This window comes from Camelus ferus, chromosome 13 (assembly GCF_009834535.1).
Source record: "Camelus ferus isolate YT-003-E chromosome 13, BCGSAC_Cfer_1.0, whole genome shotgun sequence".
Taxonomy (NCBI): domain Eukaryota; kingdom Metazoa; phylum Chordata; class Mammalia; order Artiodactyla; family Camelidae; genus Camelus; species Camelus ferus.
In genome coordinates, this window is record NC_045708.1 from 12,948,655 (window position 1) to 12,975,098 (window position 26,444).

A 26,444-nucleotide genomic window follows, 5' to 3' on the forward strand; every position below is an offset into this window, starting at 1 on the left:
CTGCCACTGACCAGACTGGTCACCATGCTCTCCAGCCTCAACATCCCTCTCTGTAAGAGGGGGGCAGTGTCAAGGCTGCTGTGATGACTGACTCAGGTAACATATGCAAAGCCCTCAGCACAGTCCAAGTGCAAGGAGCTCAGGTAAGATTCCCTGGAGAAGCAGCAGCTGACGAGGCCTCAGTGGTGAACTCATGACCACACTGGGCACAGTAGGCCCTTGGCATTCCCAGGGCTGTGCTAAGTTCTTCATATGGGGTCACCAAACCCAGGAGCACAGGAGTTTTCTCAACTTAGGGATTCCAGAGGTACAACTACATGGGGAAGTGGGGATGAGAGAAAAAAAAAAAAAAAGTAAAAAGTAAACCAAAAAAAACCCTATGCTTAAAAATGTTGGTACCACACTACAGCACCACACTACTGACGGGGATGGGAAAACATCACAACACTGAAGGCAAGTGTAGAGTCTGAAAAAGCTCTCCACGCAAGCTCACTGAGAAATCCACACCACCCCATCACTAGTGAGTTGACAATTCATACTTGACAATAAATCAAAACAACAAAGCCAACTTGCAATGTGAGAGCTCAGCACCCAGGTCACTCACTAGCTCGTAAATCTCTTTTCACAGCAGGTATGCTTCAAATTTGTACCTCAGCAAAACTTCAGGTTAGCTGACATCTCACGGTCCTCAACGCTCATAGTTCAACTGCTTACTCAATGTTCCACAGGAACCCTACACTCAACACTCCGGGTGTTTGCTGTGCATGTATGCACACACATGTGTGTGAAGCAGTGTTTCAGGTGTTGGGGAAACAAAGCTCCTGCCCTCCTGAAGCTTACGTTCTAGTTACAAAAATAGTCTAACAGAGCGGACTCTCCTCCACCTCATCCCAACCCTCCTAGGCTCTCCATCTCTTCTGATGACACCACCACTCCCCTGTCACTTAATCCAGGCACTGAGGAGAGTTCTCCATTCATCCAGCTCTTCACTCCCCCTCATGCAACCCATCTCCAAATCCCATTTATTCCACCTCCCAGAACTCTGTCGAATCCATTCACTGTCCACTGCCCTAACCAGAGTCCCGCTGCCATGGCCTCTCACCAAGACTATTGTAAAAGCCTGCCAACTGTTCTTTCGACCTCTCATCTCACCTCCTTCTGATTCATCTTCTAAAATATGGCCAGGGGCACTATCCTCAGGAGAAAACCACACTCCTCTCCTTGGAGAATGTGATCTGGACCGAAGCTCATGTCTCCAGCGACAGCTCTTGCCATGCCTCACCTTCAATGCAACTGCCTTCCGATTCCTGGAGTGCTTTAAGCTCTCCTGCCTCTGAGCCTTTGCAGGTGCCATACTCCCCTCATTAGAAATCCTCCTTCCTCTGCCCCCTTCCACACTGCACTTACCCCTGCTCAGCTATCACTACGTATTTAACTCTATCCTCCACCAGACAGGAAGCTCCCAGAAGGCACAGACTGTGACTGTCTTGTTCACCAACACTGCCTCAGCCTAACCCAGCACAGGCGCACGCCAGGCACTACATAAATACGTGTTGAAAGAGAAGCGAATGGTCAGAGATTAAGCCTTATTTTTTAAGTAATTCAATTTAGTAGCTAAGAATAAGCCTGGAATCCCCTGACCTGAATTCTCAGCTCTGTGTTGCCAAATCACTGTTCTGTCCCTTGATTTACCCACATTCAAAATAAAGATGTTCCAAGCTGGGGGAAAAATAAGTGAAAAAACTCTTACGTAGGAAGAATTATCTCCACAAAGAGGTATTAATTATGACTGTCTCCACTGAATTGAACAAAAGTTGAGAACAATAGTTATCGGAGCAAGACATATGAAAGAATCTTTACTGTGATCAGTTAGCCACGTTGTTGGAATGAGTTCTCAGAACAGATTACCAAGTGAGAACGCGCAACTATATTCAAGGTAGGCTGCTCTAAACAGAAAAAAAATGCAGTCCTGAGGACTCTGAAAACTCAACCTTAAAAAAAAAATACTATTAGAAAATGGGCAAAAAATATGGACAGATTTCACAGCAGACAGACAGATGAAGCACATTAAAAGGTGTGCAGCGTTGTTAGCCTGTAGAGAAATGCAAATGAAAACCACGAGACGTCACTCCACATCTATCAGCAAGGCTAAAATAAAACATAGTGACACCGCCAAATGCTGTGGAGGACGCAGACTACGCGGATTGCTCACGCATGCTAGTGGGAACGCAGAGAGGTGCAGCCACTCCAGACAGAGGACAGTCTGGCAGTTCCTTGTAAAGCAAACCAATGCACTACCACACAAGTCAGCAACTGCAGCCTTGGGCATTTGTCCCAGAAAAGTGAGAACTTATTCACACAAAAACCTGTACACGCACATTCACAGCAGCTTTATTCGTAACAGCCTCAAACTAGCAACAACCCAGAAGCCCTTTAATGGGTGATGGTTAAACAGGCAGTGGTGCAACCCCAACGGGGACACAGCCCAGCAGTAAGACAGAACAAACTACTGATATGCACACCAAACAGGACGCACCACAAAAAACTTACACCAAGTGAAAAAGCCAGTCCCCAAAGGTTACGTGCTGTATGATTCCATTTAGTCTATCACATTCTTAACATGACAAAATTACAGAGATGGAGAGGTGGCTGCCAGGTTGGGGGAGGTGGACGTGGCTATAAAAGGGCAACAAGAGGGGTCCCTGTGGTGATGAAACTGTCCTGAATTCGACTGCATCGACGTCAGTACCCTGGCTGTGATAATTTACTACAGTTCTGCAAGATGTTCCCAGGGAGAGAGACTTAGTAATGGGTGCCAAGGATTTCTCTGTGTTACCTCTTAATGACTGCTTGTGAATCTAAAATTATCTCAAAATAAAAAGTTTAGTTAAAAAAACAAATCCAGTCTGGCCACCTGTCTGGGCCAGTTAGGGTTTGTGAAGGTGACCAGTACCCCAGCCCAGTGACTATAAGGGACAGGCGGCGCAGTGGACAGGTGGGCCTCCCTGAGAACCCACCAAGTTTTCGGCTGCCGGAGGCAGAGCAGAAAATGGCAGTGATGGCATTACAAGTGTCCCAGGGACTGTGGCCAAAAAAATCAAAACTGTTTTAATGCTCTGGCCAGCCACACCCTCGCAACTGCTGCTCAGCTGAGCCGTGAGATAATGAAGCCCCACATAAGGATGAGATGAATGAGGAAATCACAAGTGGATCTCAATCCTCTCCACAAACAGAGATGAACCAGATGCTTCAGAGAGTCCCTTCTACTCTAGGAGTCCTATGTTAGGGCAGTCATGTTTCAAGGCTAATCAAGGCAGCTGTCGCAGGAGATGAGAAGAGTGTGCACGTGTCCTGCTCAGGAAGAAGGTCTGTGTGCATGCCGGTTACTCACCTGGGTGGCAGGGTGCTGGATGGCCAGCCCCCGAAGAAGCCTCAAGATAAATGGCAGGGCTGGACGAGACAAAAACTTTTTCCAGATGTCAGCATCCAAACTGCAAAACAAAGGTGTTATCAGCAGGCCAGAGAAGCAAAGGCCCCCTAGGAACTGGCTGTGGGTTCTGGCTTGTTTAGACGTGACCCTTCAAGCACACCATAAAGAATCACAAAGGACCACGCGCCTCAGCTGAGAAACCAGATAGAAACGAGTACTCTAAACAGAAACCAACAAGCTAAGCTGCCATCCTTGCCCGTAGCCCCAAAGGACTCTGCAGTGGCTGCGTGGTCACCTCGCTAGTTTCCAGGAGGGGAGGGAGACCCCAAGGAAGGCAAAAGGATGCCAAGGTGATGAAGGAGAAAAGGCACCAGGAAGAGGGGAGGCAGCAGCGCCTGCCAGAGGGGCTCCTTACTTCTTGGCACTGGGAATGTGCTTCTTCATGTAGTCAAGTGCACTCTGGGTGATTCCCTTCTGGAGAATCAGATCCTTCAGCTGATGCCCATTGCTGTTGTTCTTGATGCCGGCTGCTATTTTACAGAAGCAGTCCAGGAAGACTTTATCATCGCCACTGTGGTCCTCATCGTACCTAGGAGGAAAGAGCAAAGACGACCATAAAAGCTGATCATGTTATTCTCTTGGTTAACAATCCTCAGTGACTTGACTTCAATGATTAGACCTGAACTCTAGGTTCAAGTCCAAGCTCCTGAGCATAACACAGAGACCCTTCTGACCTGGCTCCTGCCACTCTCCCTCTTGCCTGCCACATCCCCCAAGCTCCCAACGTTCTCTCGCATTCTCCTCCATCTTGTCATACCCCCTCCCATGTCACCAACCACTTCACCTTCTCTGCCTTGCCAACTGCTACTTTAACACAGTGTATTTTAATTATTGACTCCCCAGTTTAGACCGAGTCCCTTAAAGGCCAGGCTGGCAGACAAATATCTAGTAGAAACTCAGGTGATTCCTCCTTATTCTCGCAGAACTAGTTCAGGGTTTTTCTGGGGATTCTCATTCAGCTGTCTGGAGTCTAAGCAACATACTTATCAAAACTGCAGTAAGGTTTGAACCGCTCCACCAAGATCTGCATTTTCTCCACCTCTCCAAAGGAAAGGTATGGGATGATGCGAAGCAAGCCCTGGAGCACGCTAGGGTTGGAGCGAACAAAGGTGCTATTGATCTGGTCCAGGAGCATCACGAGTTGATCCTTGTCACCCGTCAGGAGGAGGTTGCCCTGCAATAAGGAGGGAGTTGGAAGCCCCATTAATAAGGTCGGGGCTTTAGCTATATATAGCCAATACCAGACCCCTAAAGGTCATCCACTTCCATCAGAGTCATCCCTAGGAAAAGTGTCTCAGCACTTCCTGGGGAACAATCAACAGTGTGAAGGCCATCTCGTAAATTACTTTCTGAGTCTCCATGGTGGCTCTGTTAATAATACCAGGTGGTCAAAATATACCAACACAATCTCCTGCTCCCCCAAGAGAATGTTGGCTGCCTGAGATTCATTTGGTGGTATCTCTAGCCTTAACATCAGTAAGAATGAAGGAATGCACAGCAGTGTTAAGCAGAGAGAAATTGAACTGGGAGTTGGCAGTGTGGGTTCTAGGCCTCCAACTACGCAGTAACCAGATATATGACAACAAATGGCTCAGTTCATTTCTCTAGACTTGGAGTTCCCTCCACTGTGAAATGAGGGGCTGTACACTAAGCCTCTGTCTATCAGCTGGGACAGCCAGGACTTCATTAAGGAGCAGCTTCTGAGTGAAACAATCTCCTTGGCAACTTTGTTGCCTCTGAATCCGGATCTCAGGCTTCAATGCAATGATGTCACCATTAGTTGAGCCTTGCCATTCCTATGAGCTGAGCAGGTTCAGCAGATCTCGGTTGACACAGCTGGACACAAACACGCCAGTGGCTGGCAGTGAGGCAGAGTCTGCAGATGCACTCACCTTGTCCTCACTCAGAGGCTCGGCGTTGGACTCATCCAGAATGATCTCCATGATGCTAAGCACCTGCTCGGCCACAGCTGCTCCACCACTGTCCTTGCTTTCTTGCTCAGCAACGAGGGCCTGCAGAGAGGGAGACCCAGTCACTCCAGGGGTATGACCACAACCATTCATTGCTGATGGGATCTGCTCCTCAAAGATGTTTTTCATGCCTTATTTTCCAGAGACAGCGTACGTGCATGGAGGGTGGGGTGGAAGGGTAGGGGTGAAGTGTGTGGGCTTTTGAGGACAGTGAAAACGTGATGTTTCAGATTTCTTTCTGGTTGCCCTGAGGCGAATGGCACTAACTGTCCATTTGTGTGCGGTCTGGACTGTTGTAGGGACTAAGGTCCTTTTGCCTCTGATCTGAATTCAGGAAAGAAACATGATGTGGGTGTCATGGCAGCAGCATGGGGTGAGCCAGCAGGAGGATAAGGGACAGCGTGAATAATTCAAGCCTCTGAGCCCATCAGTTAGACAGATGAAGGGCCTGAAAAGGCCACAAATCCATTTCATCTGAGGGCGCGTTCTTTGTCTTTGACAGCCCATGCTCTTTACCAAGTTAAGAGTCCCCAGCATGACGTTCAGAGTGTTCATTTCCAGCTTGACCAGCTGCTGCCGGTTGACTTTCACCTTCACGCAGTAACTGAACAATTTCAGCAGCACCTGACAAGAAAAGCCAGTCAAAACCCATGAGACCACCTGAGAGTGACGATGTGGGGACAAGCAGGAAAGAAATGTCCGGGAAGGTCATGTACAGTAAGCGGACACTATCCTAAAATACAGAGGACAGCAGGAGAAGGTTCCCTAAGGGTCATGATAAGGTGGCTGGGATCTCCTAGTAGACTGGTATTGTAAACAGCAATGTTCTCCAGTGGTAGCTGCCACGGTCTGGGTACATCGCTACCACCTCCAAAGCTATGGCAGTGACACCAAATCCTAATGGAACAGGTGATGCTCTGTTGTCTTGGGGGAGATTCCAGTACTAACTCGGACTCTAATATAACTAACAGTAAACATAATGTTAATAGTAAACAGAACTACCCAAAGCTCATGGCCTGTGGGAGCTCAGAACCATGTAGATCATTTAAAACATAGGCACAGTGTATGCTCTCACATACCCTGAAGGTGAAGATAACAGTGTAGTATTTGTGGTGCCTTTGGAAGCCTCTACTCTTTCCTAGAGAGATAGTTGGATGAACACTCAAATAAAATCCTATAAGAAATGAGTTACTTATAAAATCTATTTAAAAAGCAATAATAATAATTGACACAAGCACATTTTGGGGGGAAAGACAATTAAACCTCGGTTCCAAGTATGACTAAAGGAATACAGCAGAAGGCTGCCATCACACTGTTTTTTGGGAGGTTAGGCAGGGGGCCGGGAAGAAGGCAGCTGGAGATGGAGTCTGAGAGTCAAGAGCCAAGGAAGCTGCCAGCTCCTTCACTGGCTGGCCCTGGTCCGCGGCGCCGTGCTGCCCTCTAGGGTTAAACAGCACAGTAGCCACCAGCTGCCTTCCACAGGGGCTTCTCCCAAAGCAGAAGGGCTGGTCCCACCTTGCAGCCTCCAACTCACTGTTAGAAGGTGGCGTCCCTGCTTGAAATCTTTGATCCCTGCCAGTCTGTTGAGCATGCATTCCAGGCCCCCACACTGGGCCATCACACCAGCCATCTTATACACTTCTTCCTCATCCTCTTCTTCATCTGGGGGAAAAGGGAAGCCAAGCAGAAATGGAGGGGAAGGTGAAGACAGGAAAAAAGCACAGCCCTCTTCCAGGCTGACAGCTACTCCTCTTTTCCATACCTCCAATAGAGAAGGCAGTCAATAAAAGGGGTCAGTAACAGATATTAAATTACCAGCTTTTGTAGTTTTTAAAGAATCAAGTCAATTAGAATCACACACTCAAATGTGAAAATATAAGTATTATAACTACCAATGGGAAAAAAAAACTAAATAAACATATTTGAACTCAAGTTTGTTGGCTAATTGCAGTCTCCCTCCAACCCCAGAGGTATCTGAATGAGGTCCTAGATAACTGTTTTTCCCCAGAGAAGCACTCTCCCCTCAATCCTGTTTTTTATAATTTTTTTTTAACTTTCTTATTTTACTTATTTATTTGTTTAATGGAGGTACTGGGGATTGAGCTCAGGATCTCATGCATGCTAAGCATATGCTCTACCACTCAGCTATACCCACCCTCCAACACCCCTCAATTCTGAACAGAGTTACCAGAGAGTATTAGCCCAGAATACCCCCAAGTCCCAGGATGTGAATTGCTCACTGGTCCCAAACCTCAAATCCAACGTGCAGCAGTGTCTGTGAACAGGGCCATACCTGTGGTGGAGTCCAGGGACTCAATAAACTCCTCGGTAGCATCACCCAGCAGCCCCCGCATTCGATAAACAATCCTCATGGGCTCTCCCTAAGCAGAGAAGGTTGGGGAGAAATGTGAACAAGCCCAGAAAATGCAAAAGGACTCAACACCTGGTCTTGCTTAATGCTTCAGCAATCTGGACAGTTTCTACTTCTCTACAGGGTCTTAACCACAAAATCTAGAATCCAAATGCACTATAATTCACTTCAGGGAAAGGAAGCTAATTTTATTTAGGGTCTATTACAGGCCAGGAATTGTATGAAGCATTTTATAGACACTATCTCATTTAATTTCTTTAAAACTATGTAATAACTGTAACTATTATTTACTGTTTGTGCTAAGCCCTAATTAAGCACTTTACATTATTCCTTTATTTGAGGCTAAGCAGCTTTTTCAAAGTTACCCAGATATAAGACCAGTTCCATTTCCAAGCCTCCTTCAGGAGTAGAAAATCTCTCTAATCAATAGGGACCCTCCTTAAAGAATTAGGACGAGGGAAGTCAATTTGATCAAAGAGCTCTGATTCCAGTCTCAGGAATCAAAAGCAAAAAAAACTCAGAATATACCAAGCTTTGCCTATGGAGATCCTGAGTTCTTCATATAATCATATAGCAAGGAGAGGATTCATCCACGTTTCCTCAAGCTAAAACCTACAACCTCATAGAAAGATCAGCATTAAGTCTCGTAAATTAGAAGATTACAGCTACTTTCCTAAACTGGAAATGAGACTTCATTCTATACCGGATACCGAGCTAGGCATTCTAGCACAGAGAGCATTATCCTCATTCTGGAGGCAAGAAACGGGGGCTTGAAGTCGCATTAGATGAAATTAAGTGAGAGAACAGGCATCACACTAATTCCGCCTGCCTGTCTCTAAGCCACGCTCAGCTTTAGGAGAGGAGACTCTGAAGGGAGGGAACCTGTCAGGCCAGTTCCAGAGCGTTTCCAGCTGTGGAAGCCCAGAGGGAACTAAGAGAGGGAACAGCCATAGACCATGGACAGAAGGAGACAGAGACAGAGAAAACAGGCTCTTACCAGTAGCTGAAGAGATGGACTGTTTATCAGGGAAACAGGGAGTAAAGTAAGAAGGGAAGTTGATGAAGGCCCAAGGAAAAAGCTGCCATAAACACTGGACTTTGCCAGAAGAACCCTTTGGTGGATTAAGCACATTCATGTGAAAACAAACGATCCCCAAATTCTACCCTGTTTCATGTTCAAAAGAGGAGACACCCATGTGTATTCTTTGGGTTCCATGCCACCATTTACAAGGCTGTCCACAGAAGCTTGGTCTTAATTTTTTATGTGCATTGAGGATTAAATCTGTATCGTTTTGTTTTGATGCCAGAATGTCAGTGACTAAGATGCAGTGGATGGAGCAGACCTCTGCATGTCCCACTACCAATGGTGCTATATCCACCCAACTGGCAGCAGACCAACAGTAAACACTGACCAGGATTCCCAGCACAGTAGAAGAGAAAGGAGAGAAACAAAAATATGTAACAAATTAAAGGCCAAAATGTACTAATAGTACACTACCAATTTAGTTTCTTAAACTCTACAAAAATATTTGAGACTAAATATAAAAAAGTTTGCTGTGTTCCACTGGTACACTAGTTCACTATAATTCAATTACTTAACATTTGTTGATTCATTTACTAAAAATCCCCCTAGTAGAGAAAAGAGATGGAAAGAAAGGGAAGGAGAGAAAGAAACAAAGGGAGACTGGAAGACAGGAAAGGAAGGAACAAAAGAGAGGGATTAAGAGAAGAGTAGGGAGGGGAGAGTGGAGTATCTAAGACTTCCCTGAGTGGACAAACAGCTGAAGTATCCAAAAGGACCAGAGTACCTCCCTTCCTTCATTTCCCTTTTCCTTCCGCAAGAACTACTGCCCTTTGAGTCTCAACTGCCCAACCAGTAAAATAGAAACTATGCTGCTTGACACAGCACCAGAAAATGCTCTGAAAAGTGAGCAAGCCCAGAAAAGCTGAGGATTAACCTCAGTTAAGAGACGCCGTACGTAAAGGGTACAAGACAGCAAGCCATCCCCATCACAGCTTCCTCAGACTCTGCCCAGCCTGGATGCACACAGCCAGAGACTCTTGGCCTCCCCAAAGCCCTTCTGTTGGCACCAGGCAGATGCCTCATAAGGAGGACAGGGGACTGGTTTTCTCTAAACACCAACAGGGAAGGAAAGTTCCTTAAATGCTGCTACAAGCTGGGCAAAGGACGATTAACAACATTCCTAGCACAAGTCTGTGTAAGTCAGAAAAAGTAAAACCACACCCAAGAAAATAAGCACATACCTCGTTCGTGGTACACCAGACCTTCTTGTAAACCTCAGCCACAGGAAGGTCCAAACTGATGATTTTATTGTTCACTAGGAGCTGAACAGAAAAGAAGACGAGGCTGTTATTCCAAACAACTGTAAGGCAAGTACATTCTAAGATCAAAGGGCACTTTATGGCGCAATGTGTGTGCATCTGGGGCCTACCATCTCTCCTTCTCTAAAAAGCGCACGTGTGTGCACAACACACAGAATTCTGTGCACAATTTCAGGGGTTACAACAGCCTTAACCCAAACCATGGACTCGAGGTCAAAAACCCCTGCAGAGAACCTTCTCCTAGCCTGAGCCCACTTCAGGCTGCGCACCAGCACAAGCACTTTTCTCTATTTTACCCAACATGCTTTTCACCATGTACAGGATAACTCCAGACCTAGTGCTGTCTGCCAGAAGACCCCAGACCCAGGGCCAGAAATCCGCACAGGGGCTAAAGTGCCAGTCTTTAGGGAGCTTAATTAACCTGGAATCACAGGGAAGCTTCTGCCCGAGCAACAAGAGTAAAAGCCTATGCCATGACAAGCAACAGCCACCAACCATTCGCTTACCACATGCCTGACACTGGCAGAGCCTACTACAGGCAATTACCCTGAACGCCAGGTGAGGTGGGTAGGTGGGAATCACCAGCCCCCATTTACAGATGTCCAAGGTTAATCAGCTACTAAGGGAGAGGAACCTGGATTTGATTCCAGCCCATGTGCTTAATCACGACAGCGGCGTCCTATGCTTGTTACCTCCATCCCACTATCATCCTCCAGGAGAGCCACCAAGTCACAGTCCTGGCAAATCTTGTTCTTTATATCCCTCATGAGCGGCCCAATGCCTGGCTCATTGCTGCTATATGGGTTCCCAGGCATCCTGCCCTGTAAGAAGTCTTCTTGTTGGGGATCCTTCTCCAGGGTCACAAAGAACTCAGTGACTTCATTCTCCTCCTAAAGGACAGAGAGAAGGAAGCATCAGAAGGGATGGCAGAGGCCTCTTAGATTTAGGCCACACCACCTTGTCCATGGACACTCTGAGGGAAGCACACCAAACTCATCCAGCCCCTTACACATTGACAGATATAAAGGACAGGAAGCCCAGAGGTGGTTTCAAAAGTCCAAATATAATTCACACAGCCTTACATATCAAGCATCTTCTCTGAAACTCAAGGTGGTTAGAAGAGAAAGCCTAACAAATTAAGCAGATAAGGAGTAACTCATGAAAGCTGTATTGCTAAAGTGAGGGCAGAGGGAGCTTTCCCCCTCCTGCTCGTCTCATGCGACGCTAACCCATCTGGGGCCAGATGACTCTGCCGCTGGTGACTCTCAAGTCAGGAAAAGGGTCTTCTCTATATTGCATAATATTCAGGCAAGCTCAACCCTGACGATCTCTCAGTCTCATCATTAACTGAGGACACTGGTGTTTTTCATCCTTCCTCAATAACGGGATCTCTGGATAACATGCTTCCACATACAGTTCAGGCTAGGGAAACAAATACACATGTATGCACAAAATGTGGGCGGGGAAGGGAGGAAGGGAGTCAAAATTTCCTTATGCTCTAACTCAACACAGCTTCTTTCATAGCATATTGGATTAAAAAAAAAAAAAAAAAGGACTGGCTTGACCTTGAATCTAGGAAATAAGACTAAGGAAGGTCTTTAGATTTCCCATCATCAGGAACAGGAAAAGTGTGAGGCTGGTCTGTTTTACATCAGTGGAGCTTCCTAAAACACTGACTAAATGGCCCCACAGCTGGTAAGATTGCCCATGACTATAAGGAGTCACCAAAAGTCTTCCTGCAAAATGGCTCACGCCGACACCCTTAGAACCATGGGAAGCACCACTGCTTACGGGATAAATGATGCTGCAGAGCCGCTCAAAGATGAAGACAGGAGTCCGGTAGTCATCCAGATTGTAGCGCTTGGCTGTCTCAATGCACACGGCCATGAAGGCCTTGGTTTCCGACTCTGTACCTGCCAGGAATCAATGTGGCCAAGTCAGTTAGGAAAGAGCTTCTCACACAGAAATGAAGATGAGACTTTAAGTGAAGTTCCGTCACTGACAGATTCTCTCTGCCTAGTAAGTCTTTAAATGCCCTATGTGGCAATATCAATATTTCAATCAGAAACTTGAAAGTGATTGGTTTTTATACTCAGATCACATTCCATTTGAAAGCCTTAATAACCAAGTCAACAAAGAGCATCGGGCAGCTGTGTACATGTCTTGCTCCCTCTTGGAGTTATAACCTTGTATCCTCTCGCCCAAAATAGGAACTCAAAAATGCCAAATAATGATCCTAACTGCATTGCACTCAAGTCAAAAGGAAGTTATAGTTTTCAGCTTCATCCTACAAGATTAGGTAGGTTGCCCTCTATAAGCCAAAGAAATAACTTAAAGTCATACAAAAAAGTAATATACTCTTGAAAAGGGCCCAGTTGACAAGGTCACAAACCAGCTCAGCACGGGAGCTGAAAATGGCACCAGGAGGACCTCCATGTGTGGCAGGCAACACGGTAGACTGTGTTCCCTGACCTACTTTCCACTTCTCCATTTAAAAATAACTTAAAATACTAAATAAAAAGGTATCACTGAACTGCCACATGAACAAAGACTATAAGCCAAAAACTAAGAAAAATCAGGAACCCAGGAAGGTTAGCAAAACACTGAGGCTGATTTTTGCCATGAACTCTGGTTTCCCTAACACACCCAGATTTGAGAGCTGGATACAAAGCCTCAAATCCACCAAGGTGGAGAGTCTGGCAGAAGCCCCCACACCCCACATATACAGATGTAAATCTGGTACCCCGAAGAGCTACATCCTTGGTGTAGCGGTCAACTAAAAATAACTCCCTTTCCCCACAAGCAAGTCAATGAAAGGAAATTGTCTTCCCTTAAACTGCGGCACTGAGCAAAGAGGGAAAACACCTGAGAACTCATAGCAAGCTGCCCTCACAGGGGTTTGAGGCTTAAACTACCTAGGAGGTCTGAAAAATCTAAGTTCAGAACTTTGTTGAAGGTGGCTCTGGGATAGCAGTGCCCTGAGATGCCTCACAGAAGCAATTACAAATTTTCTCTGGAAAAACCCATCTTTGATTCAGGTCCTGAAGAATTTCCACAGATAAACACACCAAACACAAGCCTGCAGTCAAAAAAAAAAAAAATCACAAAATGCAAAAAGCTTTAAGGCACCATAAGCAAGAGCCAGAATAACCAAAACACAATTCGAACAATAAACATTTCAAACTTTAGAGTTACCAGACACAGAAACATGTTTGCTAGGCTGAAAAGAGTATAAAAGGGACAGTGAATGTCAGTAAAAACAAAACTAAAGACTATAAAATCTATGTAGAACTGTGAGGATTCAATCAGTGTACTAAACAGATAACACAGAGTGAAGCAAAAATGAATGAACTGAATGACATGGCACAGAACAGAAGAAATTATCTAAAATCAGCATAAAGATACAACGAGATGAACACTATGAAAAGGAGGTGAAGAGACCCAGACGGCAGAGTGAGAGTGGAGCTCCACAAACACAAGGGAGACAGGAGCAAAAGCAACTGGGGAGATCACGGCTGAGAATCTTCCAGAACCAACAAAAGACACCAATTTGAGAACTCTTGACCTCTTCCTGCATTAACTATGAGCTCAAAATGAAAAGCCCAAACTGACTGAGCCCAGCTCTGGAATTCCACAACCCCAAGAACCAACAGTCTTGAGAGAAATTTCTTCTCCTCCTCACATTCAAGGAAAGATGTCTGCGGCCCCTGCTCTGGCTCCGAGGAACTTGGGGAAATCTGACTAGTGCACTTAGGTGGAGCCAGAGGGGACAATGGGGTCCTGGGCTGCAGGCCCGGGCGCTGCTACCTGTGGTCATGTCCTCCAGCATCTCCAGCAGCATGTCCTGGGTCTCATCGATCAGCTTGGTCCTCTGCACCACCAGCTTCCGCAAGCACAGGTATCCATTCAGCACGGTACCCACCAAGCGACTTTTAAAGTGCCTTTTGATGGATTCCACCTCGACAAAGGAGGAAAGAAGGCCTGTGGGGACAGGAAGAAGTTACTGCAAGAGCTCAATTGAAAATATAAGCAAAGAAGGTCCATGTCTTCAAAAGATTATGAGCAACTCAAAGGCAGGGAAAAGCTACCTTGGTGCTTAGCATGGAGCAGGTGCTCAACGCCGTGAACTAAGCAATAGCCGAGAGGCGTTCAAAAATGTAAACCCATCAATGAGGAGAAAAATGCAGAACTTAAAATGCACTATGGTCAACAGGGAGGGACGACAGTCAACCTCAGCACCCAGGAACTAAGGGTCGGTTCCCAAATTATACCCAGGGTGCCCTAAAGGAAGGGGCTCTCTCTACCTGTGAGACTCTTGAGGGCATAGCCCTGCTGCAGATCAGTGCTCAGGGTGGCCTCCTCCAGGGCCAGCAAGCGGGCTATTTCCTACACAGGATGATAACAAGCACAGTGAGTGTGACAGCACTGCCCACAACACTGGTCAACTCCACCGCTGGTCCGGCAGCTTGTAGCACAAACCAAAGACACTCCATAGTCACTGTCATTTTATTCTAATGATCCCTCAGGCTACACCTTTGCAGAACTCCTTCTCAAGAAGCCAAGGACAGTGGCAATGATGTTAAGGGACTGCTTAAAAAGGGGGAACAGCCTAAATGCCCCTAAACAGATTGCTACATCTTTATGATAAATACAATAAAGTCATAAAAACACTACAGGCATACCTCGGAGATAATGCAGGTTTGGTTCCAGACCACTGCACTAAGGCAATTATTGTAATAAAGTGAGTCACACCAATTTCTTGGTTTCTCAGCACACATAAAAGTTATATCTACACTCTACTGTAGTCTGGTAAGTGTGCAACAGCATTATGTCTAAAAAACCAACACATATACCTTAATTTTAAAATAATGTTGTTAGAAAAATGGCAGCAATAGTCTCACTGGACACAGGGTTGCCACAGACTTTCAATTTACCAAAATTATGCAATATCGGTGAAATGCAATAAAGTGAGGTATGCCTGCATTTTCAACAAATATTTCTTCTCAGCATAGAAGACCACTGCAAGGTTTACGGAGAGAAAGAGGACAATGAAAACAGAGCCAGGGAGAGGGGCTCTCCTGGGCTGGGCTACCTTGGTGATGAGGTTGCCCACATAGGGCAGGACGCCTCGAGCTGCCAGGTAGACTTTCCAGTGAGCTGAAGTGATGAGCTTCTGGTAGAGAGCCAGGTACTCGGCGGCACACTCGCCAGCGATGCTCAACTCATCCAGGTAACTGCCACGGAGAGACAGGGCACTGAGAGCTCAGATACCTCCAACAATCCTAACAGATCCTCCGTGCTCTGCCACCTTTCCTGTCTCTGCTGTCCTTCAGGGACCTGAGAAAACCCCAACTCCCCACTCGGGAACTCCCCACACTTGGGAAGAGCTCAAGAGCACACAACAGGCAATGTGATGCCACAAACTACACACATTTGGAATAAACAGCAAAATACGAATGGTGGCTATCTGGGCTGCGAGACTGCAGTTTTGACTGAGCCACTCACAAGGCAAGTTCCCACAGCGTTTAATGGCTAATAACGTGGGCTGTGGAATTAGACTGGATTCAACTCTGATCTTCTAGTGGACAAATTAATTAACCACTTCAAGCCCAAGTAAGGATTAAAAGAGTAATGCATGCCACTCATTTATCAGCTCACAAGATCTCACACCAGCCGCTGGTTCTGCTGCTCTGTTACTACTACTACTACCACTACCACTTCTAAAACTTTTTTTTAATTGAGCTTTTTGATACTTTTTGCTCCTGTGGTCTTCTACAAGGAATGAGATGGTAGAGCACAGGTGTGCCTCCCACTGCTCTGATCTATGGATCTATGGGAAAGCAGGAGGGGCTCTAGAAGAAGTCCAGCCACGCTGCCCATCCCGCCCTAAAATGGTACCTGGTGAGGAGGTCGAGGACCTGCTGCTTGCGGCTGGGAATGGTGGCTAGAGCCTCCACGATGGTACAGGCTGCCTGCCGTGCAGCCTGCGTTGCTGGAGTGAAGAGCACCTGCAGGGTATAGAGAGAAGCCCTGGCTCAGGGGATGGCCTGTCTTGTCTTGCCAGGCCTCCAGCAGGGGGCCACCCATCCAGAAGGAGTCCTCGGAGCACCTCTCCAGGAAAAGGTTAAAGGTAAGAATGACCAGCTAACACAAGGTCTGACCACTGCAGACTGGGAAAGAGGCTGCTTAAGAGCCACCTTCCTCATGGAGATTTTCTCCATCAAGTAGTTTGGAGAACATACCCAAGATGACCAAACTAGGAAAAAAGACAAGCAGGTATTTTCTATAATTCTATTCTGGAGACATCTACATGCTAAATACTTACATTTAATATAAACTAAGTATTTATGTTACACGCTAATGGACAAATGGATTCTCTAAAATATAGTTACTCTAATCTTTCAAAGCATTAGTTGGAAAGAGGGAATGGACAGCAGAAGACATGAAAAGTGGAACGGTGAACTGAGGCACTGAGTTAAGTGCTCCGGGAGGAGAGGAGAGAGTAGGAGCCTGATGAAGGGGTGGAGAAGAGCTCTGTTTCGGCCAGTCCACTATGCCAGCGCCTGCAACCAAGATCCTCTACCTACTTCCTATCTGAGAGGAAGCAAGAACAGCAAAGAGAAAGAAGAGCAGGCGGAGCTGACAGGCAGGGAGGAGCAGAAACACTCTGCTCAGTATCTGGGGCCAGCACAGTAGGGCGAGGGGTGCGGGAGACGGCCACTCACTTGCCGCAGCCAGTTGTTATGGCCGAGTTTGAGATCCAAGGGGGATGTCCTCTTCCCCCGACGACTCAGAAACTGCTTCCACCTCCACACGTACTTCTCGGTCAGATAGAGATGGCGGAGCTCTGACTTGCTGGGGGACTTCCCGTTACCCTCAATCCCTAGCAGGCAAAGGGGTGCAGGGAAAGGTAAGGAAAAGCGAAAGGGGGAGAAGAGGGGGGCGGTGGGGCTGTCAGGACAGGGGTAGGAATGGCTGATTTCCAAGTCCTGAAGAGAGAGACACACCTCTGATGGGAAGACACTTCTTCCAGGCTTCGTAGGAGGCTTTGGGGTCTCTCTTGAGCCAGAGTTGTGCCTGGGCATGGATCTCGTTGCAGTACGGCTTCACTGTGGTGAGGGCCTCGACCGGAACATCCTGCAGGAGGAAAGCGGACCGAGGTGAGAGAGCACCAGGGCACACCGGAGCCCCAGCCCCAACACAATGGCACTGGTACCCCAAGGGGACGTACACAAAGGCCAGAAGGTCAGAAGGATCAACATGCACAACTTTCATGCCCCGTATGTGTTCCTGTTTAAGCATTTTGATCCAGTTTAGCAGCAGCACCTGCATGCTGAGCTCACGGTCACTGATTTTGACAGTGCAGGATAAGATGTAACTGGCTTCCTACAGACAGTCCTATAGCCACACACAGTAATTCCTATCCCAAGGCTGATTTGTAGTTCCCCAAAATAAATCTTCAAGGGGTCACTGAGCAGTCTCCAGAATTTAAAGAGCTATTACTAATCAGAATTAGCCTCACAGCAGAGCCCCAGACAGCACTCCAAACCAGTGGTTCTCAAACTTTTCAGCCACGGGACATCACTATACTCTTAAAAATTACTGAGGCTTCCAAAGAGCTCTTGTATGTGTGGTTTTTTTCCATTGATATTTATCATATTAAAAATTAAAGTTCAGTAATTCTTAGAATATTACTAATTCATTTAAGAACGAATCCATACCTGTCAACCTAAATGACTTTTTTTATATTTTCCAAAACAAAAATAATCTAGAGAAAGGAGTGGCACAAAATGTTTTATATTTTTTAAATCACTTAATGACTGCCTTAATAAGACAGCTGGATCCTTATACCTGCTTCTGAGTTCAAACTGCTGTGATACATTGTTTTAGCTGCGGAATACAAAAAATATCCAGCCTCACACAGATACACAGTTGGAAAAGAGAGTATTTTAATAGGTTTTTTAATAAATTTTGATTTTTGATAGTAAATCAAAAATTCAACAAAGTATAGGTTCTTAAAGGTTGGCGGGAATGTGGAATCTGAAATCAATCAATAAATCTTTCATATTCCATTCCGCTAAAATTCATCCTCTACTGATGCATGATTCGGTAACCTGCCCTGGTCATTTGCATAACACTGGTTCACTGAGTTACGTCAATTCCTCTTTAAGTGACAGGTTCACTTCATTCACTTTTCAAGAAAATGTCTGCCAAGTACCCAATTCTGAATAACCACAATTCACCCATCAGTCGTTCTATGAGCACAAATGAGGTTCCACGAAATAAGCAGCTGGTCCACCCTGCACCCCAGTCACACAAGTGCTTTTCCCCAGGATGCCCACTGCACCTCAGCATGCCACAGAAGACTGACTGTATGCGTACCTCCCACACTGTCACACTGAATGTTAAGAAGACTGGTACTCAAGCGCCAAGATTTACTAAAATTAATTTGTAATGCATGATCAAGGATGCTCCTGAATGAAACTGCCGGCAGTGAAGAGCACGGCCCCGAGCCCAGCAGGGCGCCCCCACCTCTTCACGCTCAGCACCAGCAGCCCTACCGCACTGATTCTGCACTCAGCACAAAGGCCACAAGAGTGCCAAAAATCTTGGGAAAATTATGAAAATAACGTTGACCTCACAGATTCCCTGATCGTCTTGGGAACACCTAGGGATCTGTGAGCTGAACTTTGAGAACCGCTGCTCAATCTAGGCTAAAACTAAGCAAAATGTGAATACAGGCACTGGGCTTCGGTGCTTAGAGGGTAAGAACCCTGGGGAAATCTTTCACCTCACACTGTTTAAAAAATGACAGTTACGCGGGGAAGCGGTTCCTCTTTGCAATCAAGAACCAATTTTTATTTGCTGGGAATGAGCTCTGAGGGAAAATAAATTTTCACCAAAGAGAAGGAAGGAGGATCCCTCAGTCGTGTCTTTTTCTGAGGACTGTCCAGGCAGACCAGGAAAGGGAGTACACTGCTCACCGTCCCGCTTCCTCCCTCATGCTTACCACACAGAATCCTGCAGTGAAGACTCCGTTTCTCACCAAGGGATTCCATCAGGGAGAAGCAGGAATCAGAATGGCCCAAGGACTACAGAGGTGGATAGGAGGCAGACAGCCTCAGGCACGGCCAAGGGAAGGGACTACGGCCCGCGTAGTCTACAAACTGGTACAAGCAAGTCAATCTGTGGCTGGACTATCATTATTTTAGGATTAACAATGGCTTTATTTACTCACTTAACAATGATTTACCGAGTGGCTATTATATGCTAGATACCATGATATGCACTGGTCCAAAAAACAAAAACAAAAACAAACAAAACAATTAGCGAAACTGTCCCTGGATTCCAAGAGCTCACAGCCAGCCTAGCAGAGGAATGGGGCATCCGAAGAGCAGCTAACAAAGTGAAGGGGAGCATTCTAGCAGAGACGACGCCACATAGCCACAGCTAACATTTACTGAGGACTAACCTGGGCCAGACACTGCTCTCAGCGCTCAATCTGCATTAAATCATCTATTCTTTCCAGCACTACAAGGGGAAAACTGTATTCCCATTTTATAGATGGGGTAACTGAGAAATCTAAGTACCTTGCCCAAGTCACAATGCCAGTGTATGCAAGAGCTGGGATTTGAAACCAAGAAATCTGCCCCAGAGCCCAGGGCCTTCACCACTGCACAAAATTCCACGTGCAAAGGCACAGGGGTAGGAAAGAGCACCGAGCCCCTGGGAGCTGACAGTCACCTGACGCTACTGAAGAAAGAGGCAGCCCTCCATGGCTAAGCGCTTTGCGCTCGCCTTCAGTGGATGTGTGGGGTACTTTGCTCTATGTATTTTTTTCGTCTTTACTCTTGACTTTCCTCCAAGAAAACTTCCTTCTCAAAAACCTCAACTGGTCGCCGCTGACCTGTCACAAGGGAAGCACTGGCGCCCCCGCCAGATCAGGGGAGATCAGGGTGGGCAGAGACCTTGATGAGGCAGGACAGGCGCTGGCCGGGGCCTGAGGGGGCTGCTGCCCTGCCGTCCCGCTTGGCCCAGTACCTTGTTCTTCTTGCTAGTTGGAGCAGGTGGTTTAATCAGCTTCTGCAAGATCCGCAGGCACATGAGGGTAATGTTCTCAACAACCACGGGAGTCTTGATGTTCACAGCCATAAGGAAGAGGCTGAGCGCTAGGGACAGGAAAGAAAGGCAGAGTCGACCACTAGACAGCCAGCCTGTCCAAGTGTAGCTTCCCCTGCCCTCTCCCACTCTGTGCTTAAGACTGCACCCAGGAGCCTCCTCTCTTTCTCTGAAAAGCTGCTAACCAGATGTTCCCCTAAACTCACCACAGCGTAAGCGAAGTTCCCAGCAGCTGTCCTCCTTCGAGATAGAGTCCGTGAGCAACAGCATTTCATACTGAAGGCTACTTGCCTAGAAGGCCAAGGGGAAGAAATGTGAGTAGAGGAGGGTCTGGAGGGTCAGTCCCAGGACTAGGGCTCATGTCCAGCTCTGATCCAGGGACTAAGAACTAAAGTGTCTGGTCGCAGGTGGACCACCAGAGAGAAGGGAGAGATGGAGACCCTCCACACGGCCGATCACCCATCTCTCCTTTCTCTCTGAGGTTGGCCCTGACCTGGGAAAATCATTCGGGGACGCAAGCTCTGCCAATGTGCCGCCCCTCCCCTCCACAGTCGTCACGAGCAGACTGGCGGGGAGGAAGCCGAGGGGGAAGAAGGGGAGTGAGGAAGGAGTCAGAGGGGACGGCTGGCCTGCTCACCAGATCAGGATTGGCCCAGTGGCCCTTCAAGGCTGTGGAGACTTTGCCAATGATCAGGTCATTCATTTGCTGGGTGGCTTCTGGATTGTCTCTGGAGAAGCAGAGAAAGGAGTCCCGTTACTCACTGTTGGCTGTGTTCCTCCTTTGCTTGAAGGAGCCCAGAGAAAAGGAAATCAATGTCGAGGGCTATCTGGCCTTCCCAGGGACAAGGGACAAGACTACACATTAGGCCCACAAAACCCTGCTGTGTAATAAAAAGGGATGTGACTGCCGCCCTTCCCAGGAGGAGACTGACTGAGGGCAGAGCAGCAGCGACATATGGGAGCTTTTCTCCCGGGTCCACGTCCCAGGCTGCAGACACTGTCCAATGGGTCATCATCTCCAGAATCTAGCTGTCTATGCTCAGTCTTGGTCACAACTCTTTCCTCACTTTCCCCAACTGCCCCCACTTCATTTCCCACAAGGAATCCACATTGTCCATCCATGCCACTTTGTAATAATACGTATATTAATACTAATAAAAAACATAAATTGTGTCATACCGCTTTCTTGCTTCCTGACATGTTTTGAATAAAATACAAAGTCCTTACAGTGGCCTACAAGACCCTACAGGATCTGGCCCCTGGTGACCTTTCACTAATTCCCCTCCCCTTTGTTCTCGCACTCATGTCCTTCACTCTGACGACACAGGCCTCCATCTGGCCACAGCCCCTCAATGTGTCTGGCACAGCCTCGCCTCTGGGCCTGCTGCTTGAGATTTCCGCTGCATGCAGCTTACACCTTCAGTATCTGCACTTGACCCCTGACCTCACGCAGGCCTCTGCTCAAGGATCATCCTCTCAGGGGTCGTCCTTGACCACCATATCCTACACAGCCACCCTGACCTCTATGAGGGTCACTTCATCTCATCTCCTGACACTGGACTGTGTAATTATCTGTTTCCTGCCATTCTCCTCTCTAGAACATAGGTTACGTGAGTGCAGGGACTTTGTTTCATCTACCACTGTATCCTCAGAGTCTAGAACAGTGCCTGGCATTCAGCAGGTGCTCAATAAATATTTGTTAAGTGAGTGAATAATACAGCAAGTAATATTCACCAACCACCTAACATGTTCCAGAACTTATGCCACATACTCAGTAAATAACCCACATCCAGCTCTGGGTGCTGTGTCGGCACATGAGAAGTCCTCCACAAATGTGAGTTATTACTTATGGGACTTACTTTACTCCATCCTCTCCACAAGCCTTTAAGACATTTGCTATTATCAGTATTTTTCAGATAAGGAAACCTTAGGCTCAGAGAAGTTAAGTAATTTGTCCAAGGCACACAGTACAAGGTATCAGATACTGGGTCTTTCAGATCCAGTCCAAGCTCTTACTCACTAGGCCCCCTGCTCCAACTGTCTCTTCTTTTGTGGGAGTCTTGAGTCCAAGTGCCCAGTCACCCCCCCGCCACCAGAACTCAGAAACTGTTTCCTCAGGAAACCTCACCGGAACCAACAAAGTGCAAGCCAAATATACTACCCACAAGGAAACCTGGGCTCCAAATGTTCCCCAAGTTCGCTCGTCTATAACCGGCATATCTCCCACGTTACCCTCTCTTATGAGCGAGCCAACCCACTTGGCAGCGAGCACAACCCCTCGCAGCCTGCAGCGCTCCCAGCACTGCCGCTGCTCCCAACGCCAGCATGAGCAGCAACGACCAGCCCCGTAACCAGGGTGTGGGCTCTGACCGAGTCAGGAGGCACATGAGCTGGCGGACCTCCTCCCGCATGGCCGCAGAGCCTCTGCGAAGATTATAGTCAAAAAGCTCCCGGATGAGGCCCTGGGAGACAAGGATGTGCCTGAGGGCGGGATTGGTGGCCAGGGCCCGGAGCAGCGTGATGCAGTGTTCGGTGACGGCCGAGGCGCAGCCGTAGCACTTGGTGGAGGATGTGTGGCCACAGCCGAGAACGGATAAGGCGCGGTACTGGCTGGCGGTAAAGGTGGGCTGCACGGAGGTCCGGGATGATTTAGTGGCCGCTTCCCTCTGCTGCAGGTCATATTCCAACAACTCTTTGCGTGAAGCAAAAACTTTCTAAGCAGAATAAAAAGACAAAGAGGAGAGAAATTAACAATTAAAATAAGGAGAAAGAGGACGTTAACTGGAAATTAGCTTTGGTTTGAGCAAACACTTTACACGCATTATCTAATTTAACCTTCTCGATAATCCTACCAGTTAGATACCTCATCCCCGTTTTACACAGTTGGAAATAAGCCTAGAGGGGTTCGCTGGACCAGAGTAAATGGCAGAGTTAGAACTCAGCCTCTGATCACAGGCACATGCCCTTAAACTCCCACGTAACACTGTCTCGTAAACAACAAAGTCCGAAATGACGCACAGGTAGGAAAGATGGCACTCCAGCAAGCCGGGGCAAGGACGCTGGCTGCTCTTGTCCACGGCCAGCCTTCCACCCCATGCGGATGAGGCTTGTTACAGCCCATCCACGGTATGACCCACATGGGCTGCCGGGAGTTGTGCCCTACCTTCCTCGCCTAAACACGTATAGCAGAGAAAGAGGGAACAGAATCTTGGCACCGAATTTTTTTTAAAACCAGTTAACCCCTCTCCTAAAAGATTGGTTGTGAATGGTCAAGAAAAACAGATCTATAATAATTTGAATAATCTCCATTATTCTTGGTTTTCTGGAATGAACTCAGCTCTCTGCCAAGCACCTGAAACTGCAGTCAGGGAGAAGCTGTGTGTGGAGCCACTCGGGCTCTGCCTTTTTGGCTGGACTAGGTGAGGGCACCCCAAGAGCTGAACTGCTGGATGAGAACAACAGAACTGCTCTGACAACACTATCGATACCACATGACAAAACCCTCTCTCCAGCTGCTCGCGTTCCTCTACCTGGATGATTTTGGAGAGTTCATCGAAAGAGTTCTTGCAGTCTCCACAGTACTCCTGCGCCAACTGCAGGATGTAACGATTCACATTCGCTGAGGTGGAGCTGATGCCCCCAGCCGTTCCCGAGTCATCCTGCAACCCAAGAGGCAAGCTGTCAGCCTTCCACCTCGAGCCAGTCTCACCTAGGGGCCGGTCTTCTGATTGGGATCCAGAACTGTCTCCAGATGCCCCTCCAGCTGGGGGTTACCTGAGGCTTTTCAGGCGCTGCCTCGTTCACTTTGCAGAGCAGGCTCTCCAGCTGTGGGCGATGTCCCATCAGCTGATGATACACTCGATCGGCTTTGTCCAGAAGCGTGTTGATGCTGGAAACCGCCTAGCCAGGAAGAGACAGGGAGTGCATGAAGGCTTCTCCTCTGAGTCACCTGAACAGCCAGCCATCACTGAGCACTGCCTATACGTCAGGTACTGTTTCACACTGTTGCTATTCTTCACAGAAATCCTGTGGGTGGGTATGTCTGTTTGTTTGTTTTTGTAATAACATACAATATCTACAATACACATATAAACAAGCAACGCTAAGAGAAGTCACTTTTGCCAGGTTGCACAGTATTAAAAAGCACAGGTGGAACTGGAACTTCTGTCCTTCTGACTCCAAAGCCAGATGTTCTTTTTCTTTCCCAGGCTGCTTCTGGTGACCATCCCAACAGTTCCCCCTTTTCAGTGACCTCTGACATCCAGACCCACCACATCGTGCTGGCTGAGAACTAGCCCCTGGACAAGTTAACACTGGGGAAGGCTAGAAGCTGCAATTTGAAGCAGGCTGTGGAATAAATGCAGGGCAAGCAACCCAACTTCTATCTGCCTTCCCAAATCTAAGGTTATTTGCCCTATGAGATAGATATTCTAGCTTCATTACCAACACGTCTCCAAGATCCTCTACAAAGCCTGTGTTCCTATATGCCTTATTCATTGCCACACAAAAGCCAAGCCTTGAAAACAGTGCTGAGTTGAGGAAGGCTTGAGCTAGAAGGAAAAGCACGCTCCCCATACCAGTTGAGCCCACAGCTCAGATCAAAGCCACCGTCCTGAGTCTAGGACAGACGTGGCCTCACCTTCTTCCGGTCCTCCTCATTCTCAATGGGATCCACTGCACAGCAAGGCTTGGCATAGAGCATGAAGTCGAAGCGAGCATATTTACAGAAGCCGCAGGCGTTGCACAGGAAGGGATCCTTTTCATCATAGTTGATGGATCTGAAAAACCAGTGTTTGGGTCAGGGGGACAGCAGAGGTTTGGTGGAGAGAGGGGACTGACTGTGCCCCATCCGTACTCTGGAAACTACTGCAGGGACAACTGGAGGGACAGCAGCAAACAGGTGAGGATGACTGAGGCAACTAGGTAACAAGAACGGGGGACCCAGAACTAAACTTAGGGACCCCCCCCCACCACTCACCACAGGATGGGCACCAGCATGCATGCACACACACACCCCCCCCTCCCATCCTTCCCCTTCCTCCCTCCCCACTCTCTCCACCCTTGAACTTAACATTCTACATACCCATAATCCTCTAATTACTGACAGGGCACCAGACACTGAAATTGCCCACAGTGAGACTCACAGACAAATGTAAGGGATGTACGTGGCCCGGGCGACAACCACTCACTCACCTGCACTTGTGACACTGGTAGACGTTCTCCCCACAGTTGCCGCAGACCCCTGGGCTGGCAGGGACAGAAGCACTACAGCGTGGGCACTGCAGGGTCTCCGTGGAGGCCTGGTAGTTTTCATAGAAGTCTGCAAACTCAATCATCAGGTTGGAGGCCACAATGGGCAAAGGCAGGTCAATTTTCACCTCCGTCTGCCCAGGGGTCAGCTGAACCTTCTTGGCTTTGTGCCAGCGAGCCGGCCTAGGAGAGACAGTGTCAGACAGAGGGGCTGAGGGCCTGAGAGCCTCTCGTGTTACTCTCAGCAACACTGGTCTGATGAGACGAAGAGAGGACTGTCCCTACCTATCTATTCTTCTAAGGCAATAGTTATTCTAAGAAATGGAAATCTGGCAAACAAAAGTAACCTAATTAAAATTCTTTTTTTCCTCTACCCTTTCTCTATTAAAAAAAAAAAAGGATATACAGGTGCTTTAAGATGTTATACGAAAATTTTTGGGATTCCAGAAAAATAGCAAGGGAATGCATATCAAGGGAACACATTACTCCAAAAATATGCCACAATAAAACCTATAATCCAAAGAGGTACCATGACAATGACTGCCTTAAGCTCCCAACACGACAACTACCTTAGAAGGATAAAGCTCAGGTTGCTTTAGAGGCAGAGGGACGTACCAGGATCCGGACCAAGTGCCAAGTAGAGTCAGGAAGAGAAAAGGCATGTAGTGATACTTTAGAGGTAACTACATTAATACAATTAGAACTAAAGTTTTAGATGAGCACTTAATATATGCCAGGCTCTGTTCTCAGCACTTCACACATACTAACACATTTAATCCTCAAAATAACACCCTGAAAATGGACTTCTCTCCATTTTATAGTTAAGGAAACTGAGGCTACGTAAATTCTCCAAGGTCAGAGAGACAGGGAGTCGAACTGGGATGTGAACCCACAGTCTCAT

General features: G+C 47.4%; 1 protein-coding gene across 8 annotated transcripts in view; it reads right to left on the reverse strand.

Annotated features, from left to right (window-relative positions):
• The window catches only part of UBR4 (ubiquitin protein ligase E3 component n-recognin 4), a 122,407-nt gene that overhangs the window by 14,243 nt on the left and 81,720 nt on the right, over positions 1-26,444 (reverse strand). For all 8 annotated transcript variants that reach the window (XM_032495312.1, XM_032495313.1, XM_014562225.2 and 5 more), the window contains 24 exons: positions 25,487-25,726; positions 24,933-25,071; positions 24,068-24,193; positions 23,824-23,952; positions 22,664-23,007; positions 20,931-21,021; positions 20,500-20,584; positions 20,216-20,343; positions 17,182-17,311; positions 16,900-17,057; positions 16,073-16,182; positions 15,267-15,408; positions 14,479-14,560; positions 13,982-14,155; positions 11,966-12,087; positions 10,867-11,064; positions 10,097-10,177; positions 7,754-7,841; positions 6,995-7,122; positions 5,977-6,084; positions 5,383-5,502; positions 4,474-4,664; positions 3,846-4,019; positions 3,392-3,491 (listed from right to left, as the gene is read on the reverse strand). In XM_032495312.1, coding sequence (XP_032351203.1) covers positions 3,392-3,491; positions 3,846-4,019; positions 4,474-4,664; positions 5,383-5,502; positions 5,977-6,084; positions 6,995-7,122; positions 7,754-7,841; positions 10,097-10,177; positions 10,867-11,064; positions 11,966-12,087; positions 13,982-14,155; positions 14,479-14,560; positions 15,267-15,408; positions 16,073-16,182; positions 16,900-17,057; positions 17,182-17,311; positions 20,216-20,343; positions 20,500-20,584; positions 20,931-21,021; positions 22,664-23,007; positions 23,824-23,952; positions 24,068-24,193; positions 24,933-25,071; positions 25,487-25,726 — 3,388 coding nt within the window. The remainder of the gene's footprint in view (positions 1-3,391; positions 3,492-3,845; positions 4,020-4,473; positions 4,665-5,382; positions 5,503-5,976; positions 6,085-6,994; positions 7,123-7,753; positions 7,842-10,096; positions 10,178-10,866; positions 11,065-11,965; positions 12,088-13,981; positions 14,156-14,478; positions 14,561-15,266; positions 15,409-16,072; positions 16,183-16,899; positions 17,058-17,181; positions 17,312-20,215; positions 20,344-20,499; positions 20,585-20,930; positions 21,022-22,663; positions 23,008-23,823; positions 23,953-24,067; positions 24,194-24,932; positions 25,072-25,486; positions 25,727-26,444) is intronic.